Genomic DNA, 23,815 nt, shown 5'->3' with positions numbered 1-23,815 from the left:
TGCGTGCGCTGGCAGAGGAGGAATTCCCACCCCCAGAGAAAGAGTTGCGGGTACCAATCCAACAGCGCCTGCAAGAATAGGGCGGTTTGAAGATGTGTTGGTGACTTCTGATATGAGGTCATTCTTTCAGCGGACCCATCGACAGGTGTCATCTGGATCCAGCATCAGCGAACGCCTAGACCGACAGGTGTCCGACTACATCGGGTTAACGGCCGATGTGGACACTCTGAGGAGTGATGAACCCCTGGACTACTGGGTGGGCAGGCTTGACCTCTGGCCAGAGCTTGCCCAATTTGCAATGGAACTGTTGGCTTGCCCCTCGTCCAGTCCGAAAGGACGTTCAGCGCAGCAGGGGGGATCGTGACCGATAAGCGTACTCGCCTAGCTCACGACAGTGTTGACTACCTGACATTTATAAAAATGAATGAGGCATGGATCTCAGAGGAATTCAACACATGTGACCAGTAAACCATATATATGCATAACTCTATAAACGATTTATTTAATCGAGCACACTGACCTTTTTTCTACATTTGGCTCACTTCCTTTTACAAAAAAAGCACACCGTACTATATGCCCGTACCCTCCAGTTTGAAAAGGTTGAGCGGTGTCATATTTTTGGGTCCCACAGCGAGTTGCTGGTATCAGTGCTGCTCTCAGTGCTCTCTATCTCGGTGCTGGTGTCAGTGCTCTCTATCACGGTGCTGGTGTCAGTGCTCTCTATCACGGTGCTGGTGTCAGTGCTCTCTATCACGGTGCTGGTGTGGTGTCAGTGCTCTCTATCTCGGTGCTGGTGTGGTCTCAGTGCTCTCTATCTCGGTGCTGGTGTGGTCTCAGTGCTCTCTTATCACGGTACTGGTGTGGTGTCAGTGCTCTCTATCTCGGTGCTGGTGTCAGTGCTCTCTATCACGGTGCTGGTGTCAGTGCTCTCTATCACAGTGCTGTGTCAGTGCTCTCTATCATGGTGCTGGTGTCAGTGCTCTCTATCTCGGTGCTGGTGTGGTCTCAGTGCTCTCTATCTCGGTGCTGGTGTGGTCTCAGTGCTCTCTATCACGGTACTGGTGTGGTGTCAGTGCTCTCTATCTCGGTGCTGGTATCAGTGCTCTCTATCTCGGTGCTGGTGTGGTCTCAGTGCTCTCTATCACGGTGCTGGTGTGGTGTCAGTGCTCTCTAACTCGGTGCTGGTGTCAGTGCTCTCTATCTCGGTGCTGGTGTCAGTGCTCTCTATCTCTGTGCTGGTGTGGTCTCAGTGCTCTCCATCACGGTGCTGGTGTGGTGTCAGTGCTCTCTAACTCTGTGCTGGTGTCAGTGCTCTCTATCTCGGTGCTGGTGTGGTCTCAGTGCTCTCTATCACGGTGCTGGTGTGGTCTCAGTGCTCTCTATCACGGTGCTGGTGTCAGTGCTCTCAATCACGGTGCTGGTGTCAGTGCTCTCTATCACGGTACTGGTGTGGTGTCAGTGCTCTCTAGCTCGTTGCTGGTGTCAGTGCTCTCTATCACTGTGCTGGTGTCAGTGTTCTTTATCACGGTTCGGGTGATCATCTCCTGCACCATCTTCATAGCCTGCCCTGACCTTTCCTCTCCTCCATGGCCTTCATGCGCTCCTGAATTGTCAAAATTTCACAGATAAAAAAAGAATGCTTGTCGTTGTCGATCCCAGATTCACCTAATACTTTTGTTATGTCGGTGTCCATGTTGTGGGACTGTGTGTGCACATCTAGTAAGTATTTTGTGGCTGAAAATATGACCTGTAGGTTTTTAAGGTTCACCTGCCATTAAAGTCAATGGGGCCCACCGCGAACTTTGCGGTTCGCCAAACTTTTGGCCGCGTTCGCGGTTCGCAAAATGTCCCGCCTGAAGTTCGTCCATCACTACCTATTTATAAGGGGTCATGACATTCTGGAGAAAAGTTGCAGAGATCCCACACCGCTGCCTCCCATCTCCTGAGACTGCACTCAGTGACTTGGGTCTGAGACTATACAGACATATCCCTCCACCCGACACAGCCAGCAAACATCAGAGCAAGTAGTCCTGGGAGAATTGTTCTGGCAGAGGTCTTGCTAGGCTCAGGCACGTGCACCAGGAGCCTTGGTTGAGCAATAACTATGATGAAAATTTAGATTTTGCTGCCAACTGAACGCCAGAATCTCCATAAATCCAGTCTAGATACATAAATTGTGTCTACAGCACATTGAAGAAAGAGAAATACGGGACGGGGAACACAGCTCAGGAAAGTGACCAGGGGATTACAGACTGATATCACCCAGTCCTTGCCCTACTCTGGACCAATCAGTGAGCAGTATGAGTGGAGGAATGTATTTAGTGGTAATGACCCACCTGTGCTGATCTCTGTAAATGTCCTCGTTATTCCATCCTCCTCCATAGACTGCTGATCATCCCTCACATACATCTCCTCTTCTTCTTCCGCTTTAACCTCAACTTTTATATCGATCAGATCTTCACCCTTAACCAAGAAAATTATAGAAAAGTTAATCTTCTGATCACAAACAAAATCCATGCATCGTTTCTATGGGTCCATGTTCTAGATGCTCTGTCCCACCAACCTTGTAATGGTGAGGGATGGTGCGACGTTCCTGTGTGGAATACAGAGGACGGGGACATCTCTCTGGTGGGTTTCTGGTATTTAGTGGCGCCATCATATCTTTGTGTCCTTCTGAAAACTCCTCCATCACTCCATACTCCTCATCCTCCTCTTTATACTCTTCTTTAATAACAATATTATCATTCCAGAGGATTCCACTCTGAAAGATATCAAAAACATTCATTCTAACAAACACTTGTGTATAAATCAGAACTACCAATAATTGTTCATCATCTACCTGATGATGGTGAGGGATGGTGTGACCTTCCTGTGTGGAATCCCGGGAATACAGAGGACGGGGACATCTCTCTGGTGGGTTCCCATTACTGGATCCATCTGTAGGAAACACACACACTGACTGAATACATTGTTTCTATGTGTTTATCAGATGATGGGGGATCTAGGTGGAGCCTCCGTACTGCTCTCTCCTTTACAATAAAGTCTCCTCTTACCCGGTGATGTGAGGGGCGGCTGATTGTCCATCATGACGTCCTTGTAGAGATCCTTGTGTCCTTCTAAATACTCCCACTCCTCCATGGAGAAATAGACAGTGACATCCTGACACCTTATAGGAACCTGACACACACAATGATACAGTCACCATCCAGACACATCCCTTGTCTGCTACTGGATAATGTCCCAGAATTCCCAGCACTGCTCACCTCTCCTGTCAGCAGCTCCATCATCTTCTTGGTGACTTCCAGAATCTTCTGTTTGCTGTTTTTCTTGACTAACATGGAGTGACGTAGGGGCACTGTGATGGTCATATGATTCCCAGACTTCACATGAGGAAAACGCTATTCAAGAAAAATAGTAATAATTAACTCACATTCTCAGAGTTCTTTTCACCTCTCCAGTCAGGTTTGTGTTTTATTATGCAGATTCAGAAGACTTTATTATTTCCCAAAGTAGAATTAATAAGATACAATCATACTCAATGAAGAACAAAGCAAAACACAACATAAATCACCACTAACAATAAATTTATATACACAATAACATGAATTGGAAAAAGCTAATTAATAGAGATAAGAGTGATGTCATGTGACCTCCCAGAACCCTCCTCACCTCTCCGGTCAGCAGGTAGATGATCTCCAGGGTGAGGTTTAGTATCTTCTCAGTCATGTGACTCCGGTCCTCCTCCATCCTCATTGGTGCTGTCATTTGATCTATACAGGTCTCCTTGCAGACGGATAACTTTGGGAAATGAAAGTAAGAATTATTTGGATGGTGTTGGTCACACAGTAATAGGATGTGGATGTGAGGGGGGTAATAGGAGGGTTGCTGTACATTTAAGGACTACTGCCCCCATGGCAACACATTTAGTTTGAACGGTTTCGTTTTTGCTAAATTTTCATGAGCCCAGAACTCTCTCAGCCTTCCAGATCAGAAATTCCATTTTCTCTGTTGGGTTTGTTTGTTTTCTGAACTGGTTTTGATTAGTTTTAGATCTGCGGCGATCTCCTGCTGTGTCACAGAGCTGAGTTTTGTGGCAGTTGCTGTAACAAAGTCCTGCCTCCTGTGATCCAATGGCAGGAAATTTAATCAGTGTGACGTGTATCATAGGAGGCAGGACTTTTTACTGTTACTACGGTCGCCAAGCCCCGGCAATTCAAATCCAGCTCTGTGACACAGCAGGAGATCGCAGCGCTGATCGTGGCACTGGCGAGGCTGCATCTCATGGACACTGGCGCGGCTGCATCTCATGGACACTGGCGCGGCTGCATCTCATGGACACTGGCGCGGCTGCATCTCATGGACACTGGCGAGGCTGCATCTCATGGACACTGGCGAGGCTGCATCTCATGGACACTGGCGAGGCTGCATCTCATGGACACTGGCGAGGCTGCATCTCATGGACACTGGCGAGGCTGCATCTGATGGACACTGGCGAGGCTGCATCTGATGGACCCTGGTGAGGCTGCATCTCATGGAAACTGGCGAGGCTGCATCTGATGGACACTGGCGAGGCTGCATCTGATGGACACTGGCGAGGCTGCATCTGATGGACCCTGGCGAGGCTGCATCTGATGGACCCTGGTGAGGCTGCATCTGATGGACCCTGGCGAGGCTGCATCTGATTTCTTGTATCATGTCTGCAGTCTCTGACCATTTCCTGTACTATGTCTGCTAGAGGTGCACCAAATAGAAATTTTGATAATACTATTAGCAATGTGTTAAGTTAACAGATTGCAGACATGATATAAGAGATGGTCAGAGACTGCAGACATGATACAAGAGATGGTCAGAGATTGCAGACAGGGGTACAAGAGATGGTCAGAGATTGCATACATAATACAAGAGTTGGTCAGAGACTGCAGACTGCAGTCTTGAGCCTTTCTTGCTCTAAAGGGTACCAATAATGGCCAACAATCTCTTGTATCATGTCTGCAGTCTTTATTTTTCCTTACTATGTCTGGTAGAGGTGCACCAAATGGAAATTTTGATAATACTATTAGCAATGTGTTAAGTTAAGGTAAGAGATTACAGACAAGATACAAGAGATGGTCAGAGATTGCAGACATGGTACAAGAGATGGTTAGAGATTGCAGACAGGGGTACAAGAGATGGTCAGAGACTGCAGACATGATACAAGAGATGGTCAGAGACTGCAGACATGATACAAGAGATGGTCAGAGATTGCAGACAGGGGTACAAGAGATGGTCAGAGATTGCATACATGATACAAGAGTTGGTCAGAGATTGCAGACAGGGGTACAAGAGATGGTCAGAGATTGCAGACAGGGGTACAAGAGATGGTCAGAGATTGCAGACAGGGGTACAAGAGATGTTCAGAGATTGCAGACATGATACAAGAGATGGCCAGAGATTGCAGACATGATACAAGAGATGGTCAGAGACTGCAGACTGCTTTTTATCTTGAGCTTTTCTTCCTCTAAAAAGGTACCAATAATGGCCAACAATAAATTCATATTAATTTAAATTGATAATATTAATTAAAAAGTTTAATATAATACAATTGTATATAAAAATATAAATATTTTTTAAAAACTGTCATTTTCGGCTAAGTGCATCCTGCCTGAATTTTCGGTACCAAAATTTTAATTCGGCGCACCTCTAATAAATACGATCCTTCCTTTGACCTGTTTGCTGTGAGGTCAATGTAAGGTCATTCTAGATCAGGCATCACTAAATGGCGGACCGCGGTCTGGTTCTGGCCCCAGTAGCTATACTACCTGGACGCAGCCTCGCCAGATAGTTGCCTGCGTATCCTCTCCCCACCGCCAGCTTGCCTACCTGCCCACTGCTATGTTCACAGCATGGCAGGCGCACCGCACGTGGGTCTGTCTCTTCGGTAAGATCAATGCACTGCCTCCCCCCCCCCCCATCTGCCTGTCTTATTCACACAAGATGAGAAGCGCAGTCGATCTGGACAAAGGGCAGGACATTTTTTAGGTTAAGAAGCAGGTGATTGGTTGCTACGCAGTGGGGCGGACCCAGCAATCAATCACTCACCTTTATTGAGAAAAGTCCCGTCCTTTGTCCTGGGCTGCCGTGCTTTCTGTCTTGTGTAAATAAGGTAGGGCTCTGTGGGGAGGATGGCGTGCTGGTGCTGTTATGAGAACAGGAGTCTACTACTGAGGGGTGGTCTGTGATGGAGGGTCAGTCTGTAATGGGGGGGGTCAGTCTGTAATGGGGGGAGTCAGTCTGTAATGGGGGGAGTCAGTCTGTAATGGGGGGGCAGTCTATGATTGGGGGGGAGCAGTGTGTGATGGGTTGGGTCAGTGTGTGATGGGGGGAGCAGTGTGTGATGGGGGGAGCAGTGTGTGATGGGGGGAGCAGTGTGTGATGGGGGGAGCAGTGTGTGATGGGGGGAGCAGTGTGTGATGGGGGGAGCAGTGTGTGATGGGGGGAGCAGTGTGTGATGGGGGGAGCAGTGTGTGGATTGGAGGGGCCCGTCTGTGATTGGAGGGGCCCGTCTGTGATTGGAGGGGCCCGTCTGTGATTGGAGGGGCCCGTCTGTGATTGGAGGGGCCCGTCTGTGATTGGAGGGGCCCGTCTGTGATTGGAGGGGCCCGTCTGTGATTGGAGGGGCCCGTCTGTGATTGGAGGGGCCCGTCTGTGATTGGAGGGGAGCAGTCTGTGATTGGATGGGTCAGTATGTGATGGGCGGGTCAGTCTGTGATGGGCGGGTCAGTGTGTGATGGGGGGGTCGGTCTGCAATGGGGGAACAGTCTATGATTGGGGGCCAGTCTATGATGGGGGGGGTCATTCTATGATGGGGGGTCAGTCTGTGGTGGGGGGGTCAGTCTGTGATGGGGGGGTCAGTCTGTGATGGGGGGGGTCAGTCTGTGATGGGGGGGTCAGTCTGTGATGGGGGGGGGTCAGTCTGTGATGAGGCCAGGCCAGCATTTCTCCCTTTTATTTTTATTCATGGTACCCTTTAAAGTATGAAAAATCCCAAGACTTTCCAGTCCTCAACTGTATTAATAGGGCTGAAGGACACTGACATCTGCACTAGATGATGTCACTCACTCCTTGGCATCACATGGGGAAGTTCCCCCTTCACATCAGATTCCACCCATCACTTCAGCCACCTTTAACCACTTCCCGACCGTCGACAGCATGGCACGGGCAGGCATATGGGCGTACATGTACGTCCCTGCCTTCCCGCGGGTCGGGGGCCCGATTGGGTCCCCGCTCGGTGCCTGCGGCGGTCGGTATTCGTGCGGGAGCGATCCCGGACGAGGGGGCGGCCATTCGTTCATGGCCACCCCCTCGCGATCGCTCCCGACGAATAGGAATCGTTCGTGACATCACTTCCTCTCCTGTAATGTAAACACAGGAGAGGAAGTGATGTATTCTCTCCTCCGTGTCGGTATTTTTCGTTCTGACACCGAGGAGAGAGGATCGGTGAGTTGCACCAACACGTCACTACACAGTAGAACATGCCAGGCACACTCACACCCCCCCGATCACCCCCCCAATTACCCCTGCCCCCCAGTCACAGTGACACCAATGTCATTTTTTTTTTTTTTTTTGCATTGGTGTCATTTGTGACTGTAATAACTGTTAGGGCAGTTAGGGTTAGCCCCCTTTAGTTCTAATGTACCCCCCTAACCCCCCCCCCAATAAAGGTTTAACCCCGTGATCACCCCCCGTCGCCAGTGTCACTAAGGCTGGGTTCACATTGCAGCGGTTTATGAGAACGAATGTGATTCGCACCGCACTGCAGTGCAAATCACATCCGATCTCTGTGCGATTCGAGTTCAGCCATTCGCCGCACCCGCCGCAAATTCGCACGGGACCCTTTTTTTGGCCCGCAGCAGAATCGGATCGCATGGGTGTTCACACCATGCGATCCGAGTTTGCAGATCGCACTGCGATATGCGAACTGATCTGGGGGTGTCATTAACATTTCACTGACACTCCCAGCAGTTCGCATAGGGCAGTGTGAACTGCCGCCGGGAGGCATGCGATGCGGGAACCCGCCGCGGATTTGTGGCGTTCCCGCATCGCTCCAGTGTGAACCCAGCCTAATAAGCGATCATTTTTCTGATCGCCGTATTAGTGTCACAGGTGACGCTAGTTAGGCAGGTAGGTATTTAGGTTCGCCGCAGCTTTTTATAGCGCCAGGGACCCCCATATACTACCGCATAAAGCCCCCTGATTGCCCCCTAGTTAACCCTTTCACCAGTGATCACCATATAACTGTTACAGGTGACGCTGGTTGGTTAGTTATTTTTTTATAGTTTCAGGGCACCCGCCATTTATTACCTAATAAAGGTTTAACCCCCTGATCACCCGGCGGGTGTCATTTGTGACTGTAATAACTGTTAGGGCAGTTAGGGTTAGCCCCCTTTAGTTCTAAGGTACCCCCCTAACCCCCCCAATAAAGGTTTAACCCAGTGATCACCCCCCGTCGCCAGTGTCACTAAGACTGGGTTCACATTGCAGCGGTTTATGAGAACGAATGTGATTCGCACCGCACTGCAGTGCAAATCACATCCGATCTCTGTGCGATTCGAGTTCAGCCATACAGATAGTATGGCTGAATTCGTGTCGCACCCGCCGCAAACTCGCACGGGACCCTTTTTTTGGTCCGCAGCAGAATCGGATCGCATGGGTGTTCACACCATGCGATCCAAGTTTGCAGATCGCACTGCGATATGCGAACTGATCTGGGGGTGTCATTAACATTTCACTGACACTCCCAGCAGTTCGCATAGGGCAGTGTGAACTGCTGCCGGGAGGCATGCGATGCGGGAACCCGCCGCGGATTCGTGGCGTTCCCGCATCGCTCCAGTGTGAACCCAGCCTAATAAGCGATCGTTTTTCTGAACGCTGTATTAGTGTCACAGGTGACGCTAGTTAGGCAGGTAGGTATTTAGGTTCGCCGCAGCTTTTTATAGCGCCAGGGACCCCCATATACTACCGCATAAAGCCCCCTGATTGCCCCCTAGTTAACCCTTTCACCAGTGATCACCATATAACTGTTACAGGTGACGCTGGTTGGTTAGTTATTTTTTTATAGTTTCAGGGCACCCGCCATTTATTACCTAGTCTCACTAGTGTACCCCTAAATTTAGGGGTGTCTACTTTCCAAAATGGGGTCATTTGGGGGGGTTTGTGCCATCTTGGCATTTTATGGCCTTCAAAACTGTAACGCCCTTAGAAAGCCTGAAGGCGGTGCTTGGTTTTCGGGGCCCCGTACGCGGCTAGGCTCCCAAAAAGTCCCACATATGTGGTATCCCCGTACTCAGGAGAAGCAGCAGAATTTATTTTGGGGTGTCATTTCACATATGCCCATGGCATGCATGAGCAATATATCATTTAGTGACAACTTTGTGAAAAAAAAAAAAAAAAAAAAGTTTATAATTTTCCCGCAACTTGTGGCAAAATATAAAATATTCCATGAACTCAACATGCCTCTCAGCAAATAGCTTGGGGTGTCTACTTTCTAAAATGGGGTCATTTGTGGGGGTTTTGTGCCATCTTGGCATTTTATGGCCTTCAAAACTGTAATAGGTAGTGAGAAGTGAACTCAAAAATTTACGCCCTTAGAAAGCCTGAAGGCGGTGCTTGGTTTTCGGGGCCCCGTACGCGGCTAGGCTCCCAAAAAGTCCCACATATGTGGTATCCCCGTACTCAGGAGAAGCAGCAGAATTTATTTTGGGGTGTCATTTCACATATGCCCATAGCATGTGTGAGCAATATATCATTTAGTGACAACTTTGTGTAAAAAAAAAAATATATATATTTTTTTGTCATTATTCAATCGCTTGAGGCAAAAAAATAAAATATTCAATGGGCTCAACATGCCTCTTATCAATTTCCTTAGGGGGTCTACTTTCCAAAATGGGGTCATTTGGGGGGGTTTTGTACTGCCCTGCCATTTTAGCACCTCAAGAAATGAGATAGGCAGTCGTAAACTAAAAGCTGCGTAAATTCCAGAAAACGTACCTTAGTTTGTAGATGTGACAACTTTTGCGCAAACCAATAAATATACAATTATTGACTTTTTTTTTACCAAAGACATGTGGCTGAATACATTTTGGCCTAAATGTATGACTAAAATTGAGTTTATTGGATTTTTCTAATAACAAAAAGTAGAAAATATCATTTTTTTTTCCAAATTTGCGGTCTTTTTATGTTTATATCGCAAAAAATAAAAATCACAGAGGCAATCAAATACCATCAAAAGAAAGCTCTATTTGTGGGAAGAAAAGGACGCAAATTTTGTTTGTGTACAACATTGCATGACCGCGCATCTACCAGTTAAAGCAGCGCAGTGCCAAAGTGTAAAAAGACCTCTGGTCATTTACCAGCAAAATGGTCCGGTCTGAAAGTGGTTAAATTACACTCTCCCTATTATATTGCCTCCTTAAAATCGGTGTCATCCCCATCCCATTGGAACCCCTGCCATAACAAAAGAACCCCCCCATATCACAACAGAATCCTCCCCCCATTTCCACATCACAACAGTCTCCCCTTCTTCACAACATAGTCTCCCCTTTACAGATAACAAATGATGCCGTGGGTCCTGGTCTGGCACCCTGCACCATGGAAACAAATGGTGTGGCACTGTGTAGCCATGCTGCCTTGGCGAGGGCATTTTATGAAAGCACTGGCCTGTGTGTATGATCATAACTTGGCACTCCTGGCAGAAGAAAACAAATCGTGGCATGCGCAGAGCCTCGCAGCAGAAATTAGGTATGGTTTTCGGTGACTTTAGGTAGCTCCCGCTGGTTACATAGTAGACCAAACGGAATAAAAGCCAGAGGTAGACTTACTGGTAACTGTTTCAAGGAGTCGTCCAGGACAGCACAGGGGAGACAGGCTCCACCTCCGGAGGCAGGAAACACAAATAGTTAAGCCTTTAAAGGGCGGCCACCATCCCCCTTCCTCAGGTCTTTCAATCAAGAACTTCCCCGGAACGGCTTTTGAAACAACAGAAAAACACTCGTCCAAGGTTATAACAGCATATAGGGAGGGATTCCCCGCTGTTCTGGATGACTCCTAGAAAAACTTACCGGTAAGTCTAACTCTGGTTTTCTCCAGTTGTCTGTCCAGGACAGCACAGGAGAGGATCAAAGAGAATTTACCAGATTAGACTGGACTACCAACTGGAGGACCTTCCTCCCAAATGCTTGATTTTGCTCTGAGAGAAGGTTTAATGAACATCAAGTAGCTTGACCATGTTGCTGCTCGGCAGATTTGTTCTGGTGTCACCCCAGCTTTTTCCGCCCATGAAGCAGACAGCGCCCATGTAGAGTGAGCCATCGGGGGGGAAAAGGGCACTTTTTCTTCAGAGTTTTGTAAGCTTCCATAATTGCCTGTTTGATCCAACGGGTGATTGTGCGCTTCAAAGCTTGACACCCTTTGAAGAGCACAAGACACAGGCCCTCACGTCCAGTTGGTGGAATTCTTCATTAGCACAGGTTGAAGTACAGAAGGAGGGCACCACAATCTCCTGGGCCCTATGAAATTTATAGGCCACCTTTGTCAAGAATCCCGGATCTGTACGCATTACCAACCTGTCTTCAAAGATTTTCAGGAATGGTTCTTTAATAGAAAGTGCTTGCAGTTCGCTAATGCGTCTGGCTGTCAAAATCACAACCAGAAAGGCCGTCTTGAGAGTAGCCCACTTTAAGGACAGCTCCTCCTCTGCTGTACGTTTTGTCCACCCTTGCAACACAATTGTCAAATTCCTGGGCTTCCACTTGAACCTTTAAAGGTACTGATGGCCAGCCCTTGGTCCGCTCCATCTTGTAAAAATACCAAGACACCAGAACACCTGCTGACACCTTCCTGGTGTCTAACCATGAATAAAAAACCTTCCAAAATGTAAATTAAATTGCTTGGGTCACCTTTTTTCTACTGCAAGGATTTATTAACCACTTTGTCTGAAAAGCCCATTAGCCTTCAGTAGACTTTCTTCAGACACCATGCCGACAGCTTTAGACTCTAACTTTGGCACACGGACTGGCACCTGTGACAGCAGATCTTCTCTCTCAGGCAACATGAGGGGAGGCTCCATTGCCAGGTGCAGCAGCGTGGAAAATCAGGCCCTCTTTGGCCAATATGGAACCACTAGAATCATTGTTGTGTGTTCTTGAGTAAATTTCCTTAGTACCAGGGGAATCATTTTGAACGGGGGAAAGGCATAGCATAGGCGAAACGCCTACTTCTGAGCCAAGGAATCTTTCCCCTTCGTCCCTCTCTAATGAAAAGTATATTGGGACTTTGGCATTCAACTTGTTGGCGAATAAATCCACCTCTGGAAGGCCCCATTTTCCTGCAATTAGCTGAAAAATGTCCCTGTTCAGAGACCATTCTGCTTTGCAGACCTGGTGGCGACTTAAAAAGTCAGACGGTTGTCCACCCCCTTGAGGTGGTCTGCAGAGATTGAACTCAGGTTGATCTCAGCCCAGGCAAAAATGGCCTTTGCCAACCACATCAGGGAAGGACCCATGTTCCTCCCTGCTTGTTGATATATGAGACCGATACTATTCTGTCCAAAAGGACCTGTACATGGTGATCTCTCAATTCATTGGTGAATGCCCTTAGGGCTTCCCAAATTGCCTGCAACTCCCTCCAATTGGCTGACATTTGGGACTCTATTCTGGAACAGACCCCTTGGGCCACTTTTGACCCCCAATGGGCCCCCCCATCCCCAAGGACTGGAGTGGACACCGGAAAGGACCACTGAAGACCCTGCAGGAGGTTCTCCTCGTCTCACCCCCCACACCACAAGGACCTCTTGGTCTTTGGTAATAGGTGGAAGGTCTCGTCCAGTGATTGTTATCCCCTATCCCAGTTTTTTAGGATACCAGCCCGGAGACACTTGAAATGGGCCCTTGCCCATGAAACCGCTGGGATCCTTACCACCAAGAGACCCAGGCCCGACATGGCTATTCTGATGGACACCGCCCCATTGTTTTGAAGAAAGGCTGCTGTAAGCTTTACTTTTCCACCTTCTCCTCCGTAAGATAGACTTTCTGTGTCACCAAATTCACCCTGTAGCCTAGGTAACGCAAGTCCTGTGCGGGGGTCAGGTTTTATTTTTCTTGGTTTATCAACCCCCCAAGTATTCCAGAAAAGGAATGGCCACCCGCAGATCCCTCTGTAATAGAGGCAAGGCGGGAGCAAAAAATAAAAGGTCATCTAAATACGGGATGATTGAGATCCCCTTTAGTCTCAGGGGCCTAGTGCCTCTTCCAGGACCTTCGTGAAAATCCTGGGGGATGAGCGCAGGCCAAACAGCAGAGCCCTGAACTGGACATGGCGGACGCTCTTCCCCCACTTAATCGCCACCCTTAAAAACTTATGCGAGTCTTCGTGGATTGGGATATGCAAACATGCGTCCCTCAGGTCAAGGGAAGCCATAAAGCAATTTAAGGGGAAGATTGCCTTTGCCGTAAAAATTGTCTCCATCCATAACTTTTTGTAGACCACCCTCCTGTTTAGAGACTTTACATTTAGAATTAGGCGGAATTTGCCCGATGGTTTCTGTACCACAAAAACATGCGAATAGAAACCCAGATTTGTCTCTTGCTGTGGTACTGGAATGAGCACCCCCTGGTCTATCAGGTCGCCAATTTGAGATAGAAGTGCTGCCGCATTCTGAGGATCCCTGGGAGGGGAGGTTACGAATGTTCTTGTGGGCAGAGTACCCATGAACTGAATTCGGTACCCCTCCTTGATTATCCTCCAAATGAATCCATTGGGGGTAATTTTTGCCACTGTGGGAGGAACTACTCCAATCTCCCTCCCACCAGGACCATATCATTAGGGTTTTTTAGGAGAGGAAGAGAGGATGCCTCCCTTCTGTTTCCGCCTCCCTCACTGTATTTTAGTGGTTGTTTTAGGGGCCTGCCCCTGCGGCCTTTGAAGGCGAAAAAAAACCTTTTCCGGGGCCTTTTTGCTTTTAACCGGAAAAGCCATCTTATCCACAGTCTGGTCTAAGACCTTATCTAGGTCCTTCCCGAACGATCCCCCTCAAACAGAATGCCACAGAGTCCTATTTTTCAGGCCGGATCCCCAGACCAAGATTTCAGTCACAGAGCCTAGTGAGAGGAGTTAACCAAGGCTGCAGCTTTAGCTGAAAGCTTTATAGACTCTGCTGTGGCGTCTGCCATATAGCCTGCCGCCTTTTGTAGCATAGGCAGCGAGTCCAGGATTTCCTTCCTTGAAGTCTCTCCTTCCAAATGTGCCTGCAATTGGTCTAACCAGCCCTCCAAATTGCGGGCCACTACCGTTGTGGCCATTGCCGGCTTTAAGTTAGCTTAGACTACTTCCCATGACCTCTTTAGTAACACCTCCATCCTTTTGTCCGTGGGTTCCTTAAGGACCCTCATGTCCTCAAACGCGAGGTCAGTTGACTTAGTGCATTGTGAAAATTCTGCGTCCAACTTTGGAACTTTGTTCCACACGCAGGAGGGGTCCTCATTAAAGGGGAACCTCCTTTTAAAGCTTTTGGGAAAAAAATGCTTTTTTCTCAGGCTCCACCCACTCTTTTTTGATGGATTCTGATAAGGCATTGTGTACCAGGAATACCCCTGCCTTGGTCTTCCTTCAGGGTCTGGTACATTTGGTCATGTAAGAATAGAGAAACCTGTTCTTCCTTAATCTCCAGGATTTCATAGATCACCACCAGTGATTTTGTCTCTTGTTGCAGTATACTTTTGGATGAGGCTGCTTTACTCAGCTCCTCAAAGAATCCGAATCTTCCTCTTCCGTTCCACCACCTTCCTCTGCAACCATAGGTACTTCAACTGGCTGTTTTGGGGTCTCAAGGCTTGACAGCATTGACTTTATTGTCTTCATTTCCTTCTTCACACCCGAGATTAAGTCTTTACATGCCCCTACTGCCTCTTTGTAGACTAGTTTGTTTATACATGGCTTGCAGAGCGGTTTATTCCAACCCTCTTTAAACCTGGTCATGCAAGATGGGCACCTCTTCTTCCCTCCCGACCTCTCTGATTCTTTGGGCTGAGTCTAGAACAGGAGAAAAGGGAGAAGGAAAGAAGGGGGGAATTATGCTGCCAAACACCCTATTTTCCTGGGTGTACCATCACCGACACCACAGTGCTACCCCAGCAGCCATATATGGATTCTCATGTCCCCTAAGCCCGGATCCAATGTAAGAGAGAGAGATACCTAGGGACCCCCCCCCCCGGCCCCCTCGCCCACCCCGTAGGCTAAAACACCCCCGTGTTTGCCTACCTGAGCTGGGCCGGCACCACTACCACTCTGCGCCGCTTCCATGGATGTGTCCTCCTCCTGCAACATCGCGGCGCTGCACTTGTGACCAGGCTCCAGACCACCAGCAGCCTGTGGCTGCCATTTAAATCAACCGCCAGGGATCCTGGGTCTTCGCTTTCCGCTGGACACTGGAAGTGAGGTGCCAAAAGCCCTGCCCCCTCCTGCGCTCCAAATGCCGGAGCTCTAGGCCCACGCCCATCCCCCGCACTGCTCTCGCCGGGAAACCCACTGGCTTCCGGTCCGGCAGAGGATTAACCCCCCCCCCCCGCTGGGAGAGCCACACGGCAGACGTCCAGCCCTCCCTGGGCTTTTTCTGGAGGAGAAGCGCTGGCACCAACTTCCACTGCAGCCTGACCAGGGGCCGATCGTACCTACATAGGTAGTGCAGGCTCCCCCTTCTAGACAGCCTTCCTAGGCTCAGGGGTGACAGAGCTCCTTTACCAGCCTCTACTCTGGTAGAAGAAACACAAAAGACTGGGGGAAGGGGCATGGTGACCGCCCTTTAAACTATTTGTGTGTCCTGCCTGTCTCCCCTGTGCTGTCCTGGACAGACGACTGGAGAAAGATGAACAGCTTCCCCCTTGTGGCAACAATAAAAGTGATTAAAAAATAAAGTAACAGTGTAAAAAAAATGAATAATTGAAAAAAAAATGAAAGTGTCCCCATCCTCGCACATGTCGGTCCCGCATGTTCACAAACAGCGATCGTACCACACGTTACATAGTAGGTGAGGTTGAAAAAAAGACTCAAGTCCAACCTATGTGTGTGATTATATGTCAGTATTACATTGTATATCCCTGTATGCTGCGGTTGTTCAGGTGCTTATCTAATAGATTCTTGAAACTATCGATGCTCCCTGCTGAGACCACCGCCTTTGGAAGGGAATTCCACATCCTTGCCGCTCTTACAGTAAAGAACCCTCTACGTCAGGGGTGTCCAAACTTTTTTCAAAGAGGGCCAGATTTGATGAAGTGAACATGCACGAGGGCCGACCATTTTGCCTGACATTCTTTGAACCATTAAAAATCGGTCTAAGTGTGTTCGTTCGAACACTAATACAGGGCCCAACAAGAATTCTCTTGCCTTTGTGGCTGTGTGTGTTGAAGAGATGAGCTCGGGCGTGTTATTTGGATATACCGTATTTATTGGCGAATAAGAGGGAAGTTTCAGGAAAAAAAAACTTAAAATTTTAAATAAAAAACTCTGAAGCAAAATAAGGGTCAGTGCCCATCTGCGCTCCCACCATTGCCAGGAATGCACCCACCATTGCCAGGAATGCAGCCACCATTAGCCAGGAATGCAGCCACCATTAGCCAGGAATGCAGCCACCATTAGCCAGGATTTCAGCCACCATTAGCCAGGATTTCACTCACTATTAGCCAGGAATGCAGCCACCATTAGCCAGGAATGCAGCCACCATTAGCCAGGATTTCACTCACTATTGCCAGGAATGCAGCCACCATTGCCAGGATTTCACTCACTATTGCCAGGAATGCAGCCACCATTGCCAGGATTTCACTCACTATTAGCCAGGAATGCAGCCACCATTGCCAGGATTTCACATACTATTGCCAGGAATGCAGCCACCATTGCCAGGATTTCACTTACTATTGCCAGGAATGCAGCCACCATTGCCAGGATTTCACATACTATTGCCAGGAATGCAGCCACCATTGCCAGGATTTCACTCACTATTAGCCAGGAATGCAGCCACTATTGCCAGGATTTCACATACTATTGCCAGGAATGCAGCCACCATTGCCAGGATTTCACTTACTATTGCCAGGAATGCAGCCACCATTGCCAGGATTTCACATACTATTGCCAGGAATGCAGCCACCATTGCCAGGATTTCACTCACTATTAGCCAGGAATGCAGCCACCATTGCCAGGATTTCACTCACTATTAGCCAGGAATGCAGCCACCATTGCCAGGATTTCACTCACTATTAGCCAGGAATGCAGCCACCATTGCCAGGATTTCACTTACTATTGCCAGGAATGCACCCACCATTGCCAGGATTTCACATACTATTGCCAGGAATGCAGCCACCATTGCCAGGATTTCACATACTATTGCCAGGAATGCAGCCACCATTGCCAGGATTTCACTCACTATTGCCAGGAATGCAGCCACCATTGCCAGGATTTCACATACTATTGCCAGAAATGCAGCCACCATTGCCAGGATTTCACATACTATTGCCAGGAATGCAGCCACCATTGCCAGGATTTCACTCACTATTGCCAGGAATGCAGCCAACAATTGCCAGGATTTCACATACTATTGCCAGAAATGCAGCCACCATTGCCAGGATTTCACTTACTATTGCCAGGAATGCAGCCACCATTGCCAGGATTTCACTCACTATTAGCCAGGAATGCAGCCACCATTGCCAGGATTTCACTCACTATTGCCAGGAATGCAGCTACCATTGCCAGGATTTCACATACTATTGCCAGGAATGCAGCCACCATTGCCAGGATTTCACTCACTATTAGCCAGGAATGCAGCCACCATTGCCAGGAATGCAGCCACCATTAGCCAGGATTTCACATACTATTGCCAGGAATGCAGCCACCATTAGCCAGGATTTCACTTACTATTGCCAGGAATGCAGCCACCATTGCCAGGATTTCACATACTATTGCCAGAAATGCAGCCACCATTGCCAGGATTTCACTTACTATTGCCAGGAATGCAGCCACCATTGCCAGGATTTCACTCACTATTAGCCAGGAATGTACTTACCATTGCCATCAGTGCAGCCTTGGAGGGGACATGGAGGGGGCTGGACGAGCGCCAAAGAACAGGAGAATCTCCTGTTTTCACAGCGGCCTCTTTAAGAGAAAGTCCCGCCTCCTTTGATGGACAGAACAGTCATCCAATGGCAGAGATGGGACTTCCTATTACAGAGGCTGCAGTGTAAACAGGAAATACTCCTGTGTGCATGGCGCTCGTACAGCCTCCTATCTCCAATGCAGCCAGACGATATATCTTTTGTGGCCCCGGCGCTGGGAGATCGTCGGGGGCCACAAACGATATATATGTTTAGATTACCAGGCGGGCCGTTCAAAACTGGACCACGGGCCGCGATTGGCCCGTGGGCCGGACTTTGGACATGCCTGCTCTACGTAGTTTAAGGTTAAACCTCTTTTCTTTTAATTTTAATGAGTGGCCGCGAGTCTTGTTAAACTCATTTACGTAAAAAAGTTTTCTCCCTATTGTGGGGTCACCAGTACGGTATTTGTATATTGAAATCATATCCCCTCTCAAGTGTCTCTTCTCCAGAGAGAATAAGTCCAGTGCTTTCCTCAACCTTTCCTCATAACTAATATCCTCCAGACCCTTTATTAGCTTTGTTGCCCTTCTTTGTACTCGCTCCATTTCCAGTACATCCTTCCTGAGGACTGGTGCCCAGAACTGGACAGCATACTCCAGGTGCGGCCGGACCAGAGTCTTGCAGAGCGGGAGAATTATCGTTTTATCTCTGGAGGTGATCCCCTTTTTAATGCCAATATTCTGTTTGCTTTGCTAGCAGCAGCTTGGCATTGCATGCCATTGCTGAGACTATCATCTACTAGGACCCCCAGGTCCTTTTCCATCCTAGATTCCACCAGAGGTTCTCCCCCCAGTGTATAGATTGCATTCAGATTTTTGCCACCTAAATGCATTATTTTACATTTTTCTACATTAAACCTCATTTGACATGTAGTTGCCCACCCCATTCATTTTTTCAGATCTTCTTGCAAGGTTTCCACATCCTGCGGAGAAGTTATTGCCCTGCTTAGCTTAGTATCGTCCGCAAATACAGACATTGAACTGTTTACCCCATCTTCCAGGTCATTTATGAACAACATAAATAGGATAGGTCCCAGCACAGAACCCTGGGGACCCCACTACCCACCCCTGACCATTCCGAGTACTCCCCATTTATCACCACCCTCTGAACTCGCCCTTGTAGCCAGTTTTCAATCCATGTATTCACCCTATGGTCCATGCCAACCGACCTTATTTTGTACAGTAAACGTTTATGGGGAAGTCTGTCAAAAGCTTTTGCAAAATCCAGATACACCACGTCTACGGCCTTCCTTTATCTAGCTGGCAACTCACCTCCTCATAGAAGGTTAGTAAATTGGTTTGGCAAGAACGATTCTCCATGAATCCATGCTGATTACTGCTAATGATACCGTTCTCATTACTAAAATCTTGTATATAGTCACTTATCATCCCCTCCAAGAGATACGTGAGGTATCACCGCCAATGTCAGATCTCAGACCATGGGCATTAATTCTAGCACCAGACCTCCTCTGTAAATCTAAAGTGGCAACCTGTAAAGGCTTTTAACCACTTCCGGACCAGCCGTCACAGTTTTACTGAGGCAGATTGGCTCGGCTGGGCAAATCAAAGTTACCTTACGTCGCTTTTCCTTTTGGCCACTAGAGGTGCGCACGCCCGAAGCGTGTGCACGGAGCCAATGCGAGTGCCCCCGGCGGGCACGATGACTGCCAGGCACCTACGATCGCTTGTGACTAAGTATGAACACTGATCTCTCTCTCTCCTCCTACACAGTCCCATCTCCCCCCCCCCCACAGTTAGAACACTCCTAGGGATCACAGTTAACCCCTTCATCACCCCTTAGTGTTAACCCCTTCCCTACCAGTGACATTTATACAGTAATCGGTGCATTTTTATAGCACTGAACGCTGTATAATTGTCAATGGTCCGTATAATTGTCAATGGTCCCAAAACGTGTCAAAAGTATCCAATTTGTCAGCCGCAATATCACAGTCCCGATAAAAATCGCAGATCACCACCATTACTAGTAAAAAAAAATAATAATAATAAACATGTCATAAATCCATCCTCTATTTTGTAGGCGCTATAATTTTTGCACAAACTAAAAAAAATATGCACTTATTGTGATTTATTTTACCATAAATTTGGATATTTATTATTGCAAAAAGTAAAAGATATTGTGTTTTTTTTTTATTATTATTCTTTTGTGTATAGCTCAAAAAATAAAAGCCACAGAGGTGATCAAATACCACCAAAAGAAATCTCTATTTGTGGGAAAAGGAGGACGTCAATTTTGTTTGGGTACAGCGTAGCGCGACCGCGCAATTGTCAGTTAAAGCGACGCAGTGCCATATCGCAAAAAACGGCCCGGTCATTGAGCAGCCAAATCTTCCGTGGCTGAAGTGGTTAAAGCGCGCCTGTGGATAGTAAAATTTATGTCGTTTGTCGCCACTTCATAGGTTTGCACAATTTTAAAGTGTGACACGTTTGGTATCTATTTATCCTGCATAACATCATCTTTTATATTTTACAAAATAAATGGTGTATGTATTGTGTTTTTTGGCATTAAAATGTAAAAAAGTGAATTTTTCCTAAAAAAAAAAATAGCATTTGAAAAACTGCTGCGCAAATACCGTGTGACATAAAAAAAATGTAAAAACCCACCCATTTATTCTCTAGGGCCTCTGCTTTAAAAATACCGCTGGCTACATGCAAAAAAAAGTGCCAAAAAATTCCTGGACTGGAAGTGGTTATGCAATGTGCAGCACAGCTTATAGAGTTCAGCAGTTGACAATGCAAGGGGGAAATAGGGGAGCAAAGAGAAAGTGAGTGGTGGAGATGGGGTGTAGGGAAAGAGACTCAAAGGGGGGGAGAGAGGGGATTGGGTGGATGGAGAGAAACTAAAGGGGAATAAAGGGGGGAAGAGAGGAGGAGGAGAAGAGGAGAAGAGGAGAAGGAGGAAGGGAGGGAGGGGGGGAGGAAGGGAAGAGGAGGAGGAGGAGGGAGGGAGGAGGAGGGAGGAGGAGGAGGGAGGAGGAGGGAGGGAGGAAGGGAGGGAGGAGGGAGGAAGGGAGGGAGGAGGGAGGGAAGAGGAGGAGGAAGGAGGAGGGAGGGAGGAAGGGAGGGAGGAGGGAGGGAAGAGGAGGAGGAAGGAGGAGGGAGGGAGGGAAGAGGAGGGAAGAGGAGGAGGAAGGAGGGAGGGAGGGAAGAGGAGGAGGAAGGAGGGAGGGAGGGAAGAGGAGGAGGAAGGAGGGAGGGAGGGAAGAGGAGGAGGAAGGAGGGAGGGAAGAGGAGGGAGGAGGGAAGAGGAGGAGGAAGGAGGGAGGGAGGAGGAGGAAGGAGGGAGGGAGGAGAAGGAGGAGGGGGGAGGGGGAGGGAGGGAGGAGGAGGGGGAGGGAGGGAAGAGGAAGGAGGGAGGGAGGAAAAGAGGAGGAAGGGAGGAGGAAAGAGGAGGAAGGGAGGGAGGGAAGAGGAGGAAGGGAGGGAGGGAAGAGGAGGAAGGGAGGGAGGGAAGAGGAGGGAGGGAAGAGGAGGGAGGGAAGAGGAGGGAGGAGAGGAGGGAGGGAGAAGAGGAGGGAGGGAGGGAGGGAAGAGGAGGGAGGGAGGGAGGGAAGAGGAGGGAGGGAGGGAGAGGAGGGGGGTGGAGGGGAAGGGAAGAGGAGGGGGAGGGAGGGAAGGGGAAGAGGAGGGGAGGGAGGGAAGGGGAAGAGGAGGGGGGGAGGGAGGGAAGGGGAAGAGGAGGGGGAGGGAGGGAAGGGGAAGAGGAGGGGGGAGGGAGGGAAGGGGCAGAGGAGGGGGAGGGAGGGAAGGGGCAGAGGAGGGGGAGGAGGGAAGGGGCAGAGGAGGAGGGAGGGAGGGAAGGGGCAGAGGAGGGGGAGGGAGGGAAGAGGAGGGGGAGGGGGGGAAGAGGAGGGGGGGGAGGGGGAGGGGGGGAGGGGGGAAGGGGAGGGGGGAGGGGGGAAGAGGAGGGGAGGGAAGAGGAGGGGGAGGGGGGAAGAGGAGGGGGAGGGGGGGAAGGGGAAGAGAGGGAGAGAGGAGAGGGAGAGGGAGAGGGAGAGGGAGAGGGAGAGAGAGAGAGAGAGAGAGAGAGAGAGAGGAGAGAGGAGGGAGGGAGAGAGGATTGGGTGGAGGGAGAGAGACTAAAGGGGGGATGAAGAGTGGAAGAGAGAAGGGGAAGATCTATAGACTAAAGGGAGGAGGTTGAGCAAGAGAAGAGGGGAGAATGGGGGGGGATATGGGTGGACAGAGAGAGACTAAAGGGGAGGAGGAAGGAGGGAGAGAGACTAAAGAAGGGGGAGAGGGGCAAAGTGACAGAGACTAAAGAGGGGAGAAGGGACAGAGACTAAAGAGGGGAGAAAAGAGAGATAGAGACTAAAAAGGGGAGGAGAGAGAGAGACTAAAGAGGGGAAGACTAAAAAGGGAGGAGAGAGAGAGAGAGACTAAGAGGGGAGGAGAGACTAAAAAGGTTCTGCAGTTCTGTTTTTTTCATCCAGGACTCCTTCACATGTGTGGTTAGGGGCAGTAAAAACCACGAGGCTTATCTGTGGTTTTACTGCTCCCTTTTTAGGATATGTTCACTACTGATTCAGTGGGAATGTGTTGGGCCGCTATTCCATCACAGTCCCATCAAATGCTAAGACAGAACGTCTTCTCCGGTATGTCTGGTTCAGTGGCGCATGCAGTACTTTTTTCCAGCACAACGCAGTGCAAGGCAATCCACCGCCTCGTACTGCTGTGGCCAACTGAATTTTATAAAATGTCCTTATGAGGTCGATTAAGGTGGTAATTAAACTCACTTGGTGCCTTATCTGCATTAAATCAGCCTCAGAACCCGTGTAATTCATATGTGTTCGGGTTTAAAGGGATGAGGTGGCAACCATAAAAGGTACACATTGTGCTTTGTTCCGTGGCTGCATAAAAAAAAAAGTTACCCCCCGTTACATTTGACGGGCACTGCTGCCCTCTGAACGGGACCCATTTAAATCAAAGGGCCTACACTGCAACCTACCTGCAATGTACATGGTTGTGGTGGGTGCAGCACTTAGGTGGTAAGGAAGCAACACATGGCCTTGTCACCACCTGTTAAATGCCTGGATTCAGTGCCAGGACAAGTCATCCAGTGCCAGAGCAAAGATGTGCCCCCTCCACCGTTCATGACAGGCAAGCTTAGTGGATCCTACATGCAGCAGTCACTACTCCTTTCAGCCTTGCAACAGAAGGAATGTGCCCCCATCCCTAAAGTAAACCATTGCGCCCAGGGCAACCACGCCTCTCGCCCACTTCTTGTCCCGGCCCTGCATGGATTGATTTTCAGAGGAGCAGCAGTTTTTTTTTTTTTTTTTTGCAGTCAGGGCATCTGTGAATCTCAAGGGGAGAGAGTGGGGGTTCAATGTACTCACCAGTTACTCCCTTCGCAGTCAGGTACAGCTTTTCTTTTTTTGAATCTGCAAAACAAAAACCGTTAGAGTTATGTCATGGACCCCGCGTGCAAATCAATTTCGCTTCTACACATACACAGAAAGTCCCGCCACTGCTGCGACGTAGATATTTGCCAGCACTCCATGGATCAACAAAATAGTGCAATGCTACGGAGCCATGCCTGACCAAGGGGTCATGCGTGACCCCCGAAACGTTGCACTTTTCCTTGTGATGTGATCATGTGATAAATAATCCATTTTGGGCGCG

At 48.8% G+C, this 23,815-nt stretch overlaps 1 protein-coding gene across 2 annotated transcripts in view; it reads right to left on the bottom strand.

Annotated features, from left to right (window-relative positions):
- The window catches only part of LOC143989429 (uncharacterized), a 40,323-nt gene that overhangs the window by 9,394 nt on the left and 7,114 nt on the right, over positions 1-23,815 (bottom strand). Inside the window, exons 1-7 of one of the 2 annotated variants that reach the window (XM_077489555.1) lie at positions 23,530-23,742; positions 3,670-3,798; positions 3,264-3,398; positions 3,054-3,177; positions 2,840-2,937; positions 2,564-2,761; positions 2,337-2,463 (exon numbers count right to left, since the gene is read on the bottom strand). In XM_077489555.1, coding sequence (XP_077345681.1) covers positions 2,337-2,463; positions 2,564-2,761; positions 2,840-2,937; positions 3,054-3,177; positions 3,264-3,398; positions 3,670-3,765 — 778 coding nt within the window. In that variant the 5' untranslated portion in view covers positions 3,766-3,798; positions 23,530-23,742. Of the gene's footprint in view, positions 1-2,336; positions 2,464-2,563; positions 2,762-2,839; positions 2,938-3,053; positions 3,178-3,263; positions 3,399-3,669; positions 3,799-23,529; positions 23,743-23,815 lie in introns of those variants that run through there. The other variant, XM_077489556.1, reaches the window with a different exon arrangement.

This window comes from Lithobates pipiens, unplaced genomic scaffold, assembly GCF_037356315.1.
Source record: "Lithobates pipiens isolate NorthernLeopardFrog02 unplaced genomic scaffold, aLitPip1_a1.2 Scaffold_18, whole genome shotgun sequence".
NCBI lineage: Eukaryota > Metazoa > Chordata > Amphibia > Anura > Ranidae > Lithobates > Lithobates pipiens.
The sequence above is the reverse complement of the archived record's forward strand: the minus strand, read 5'-3'. Positions and strand labels throughout refer to the sequence as shown.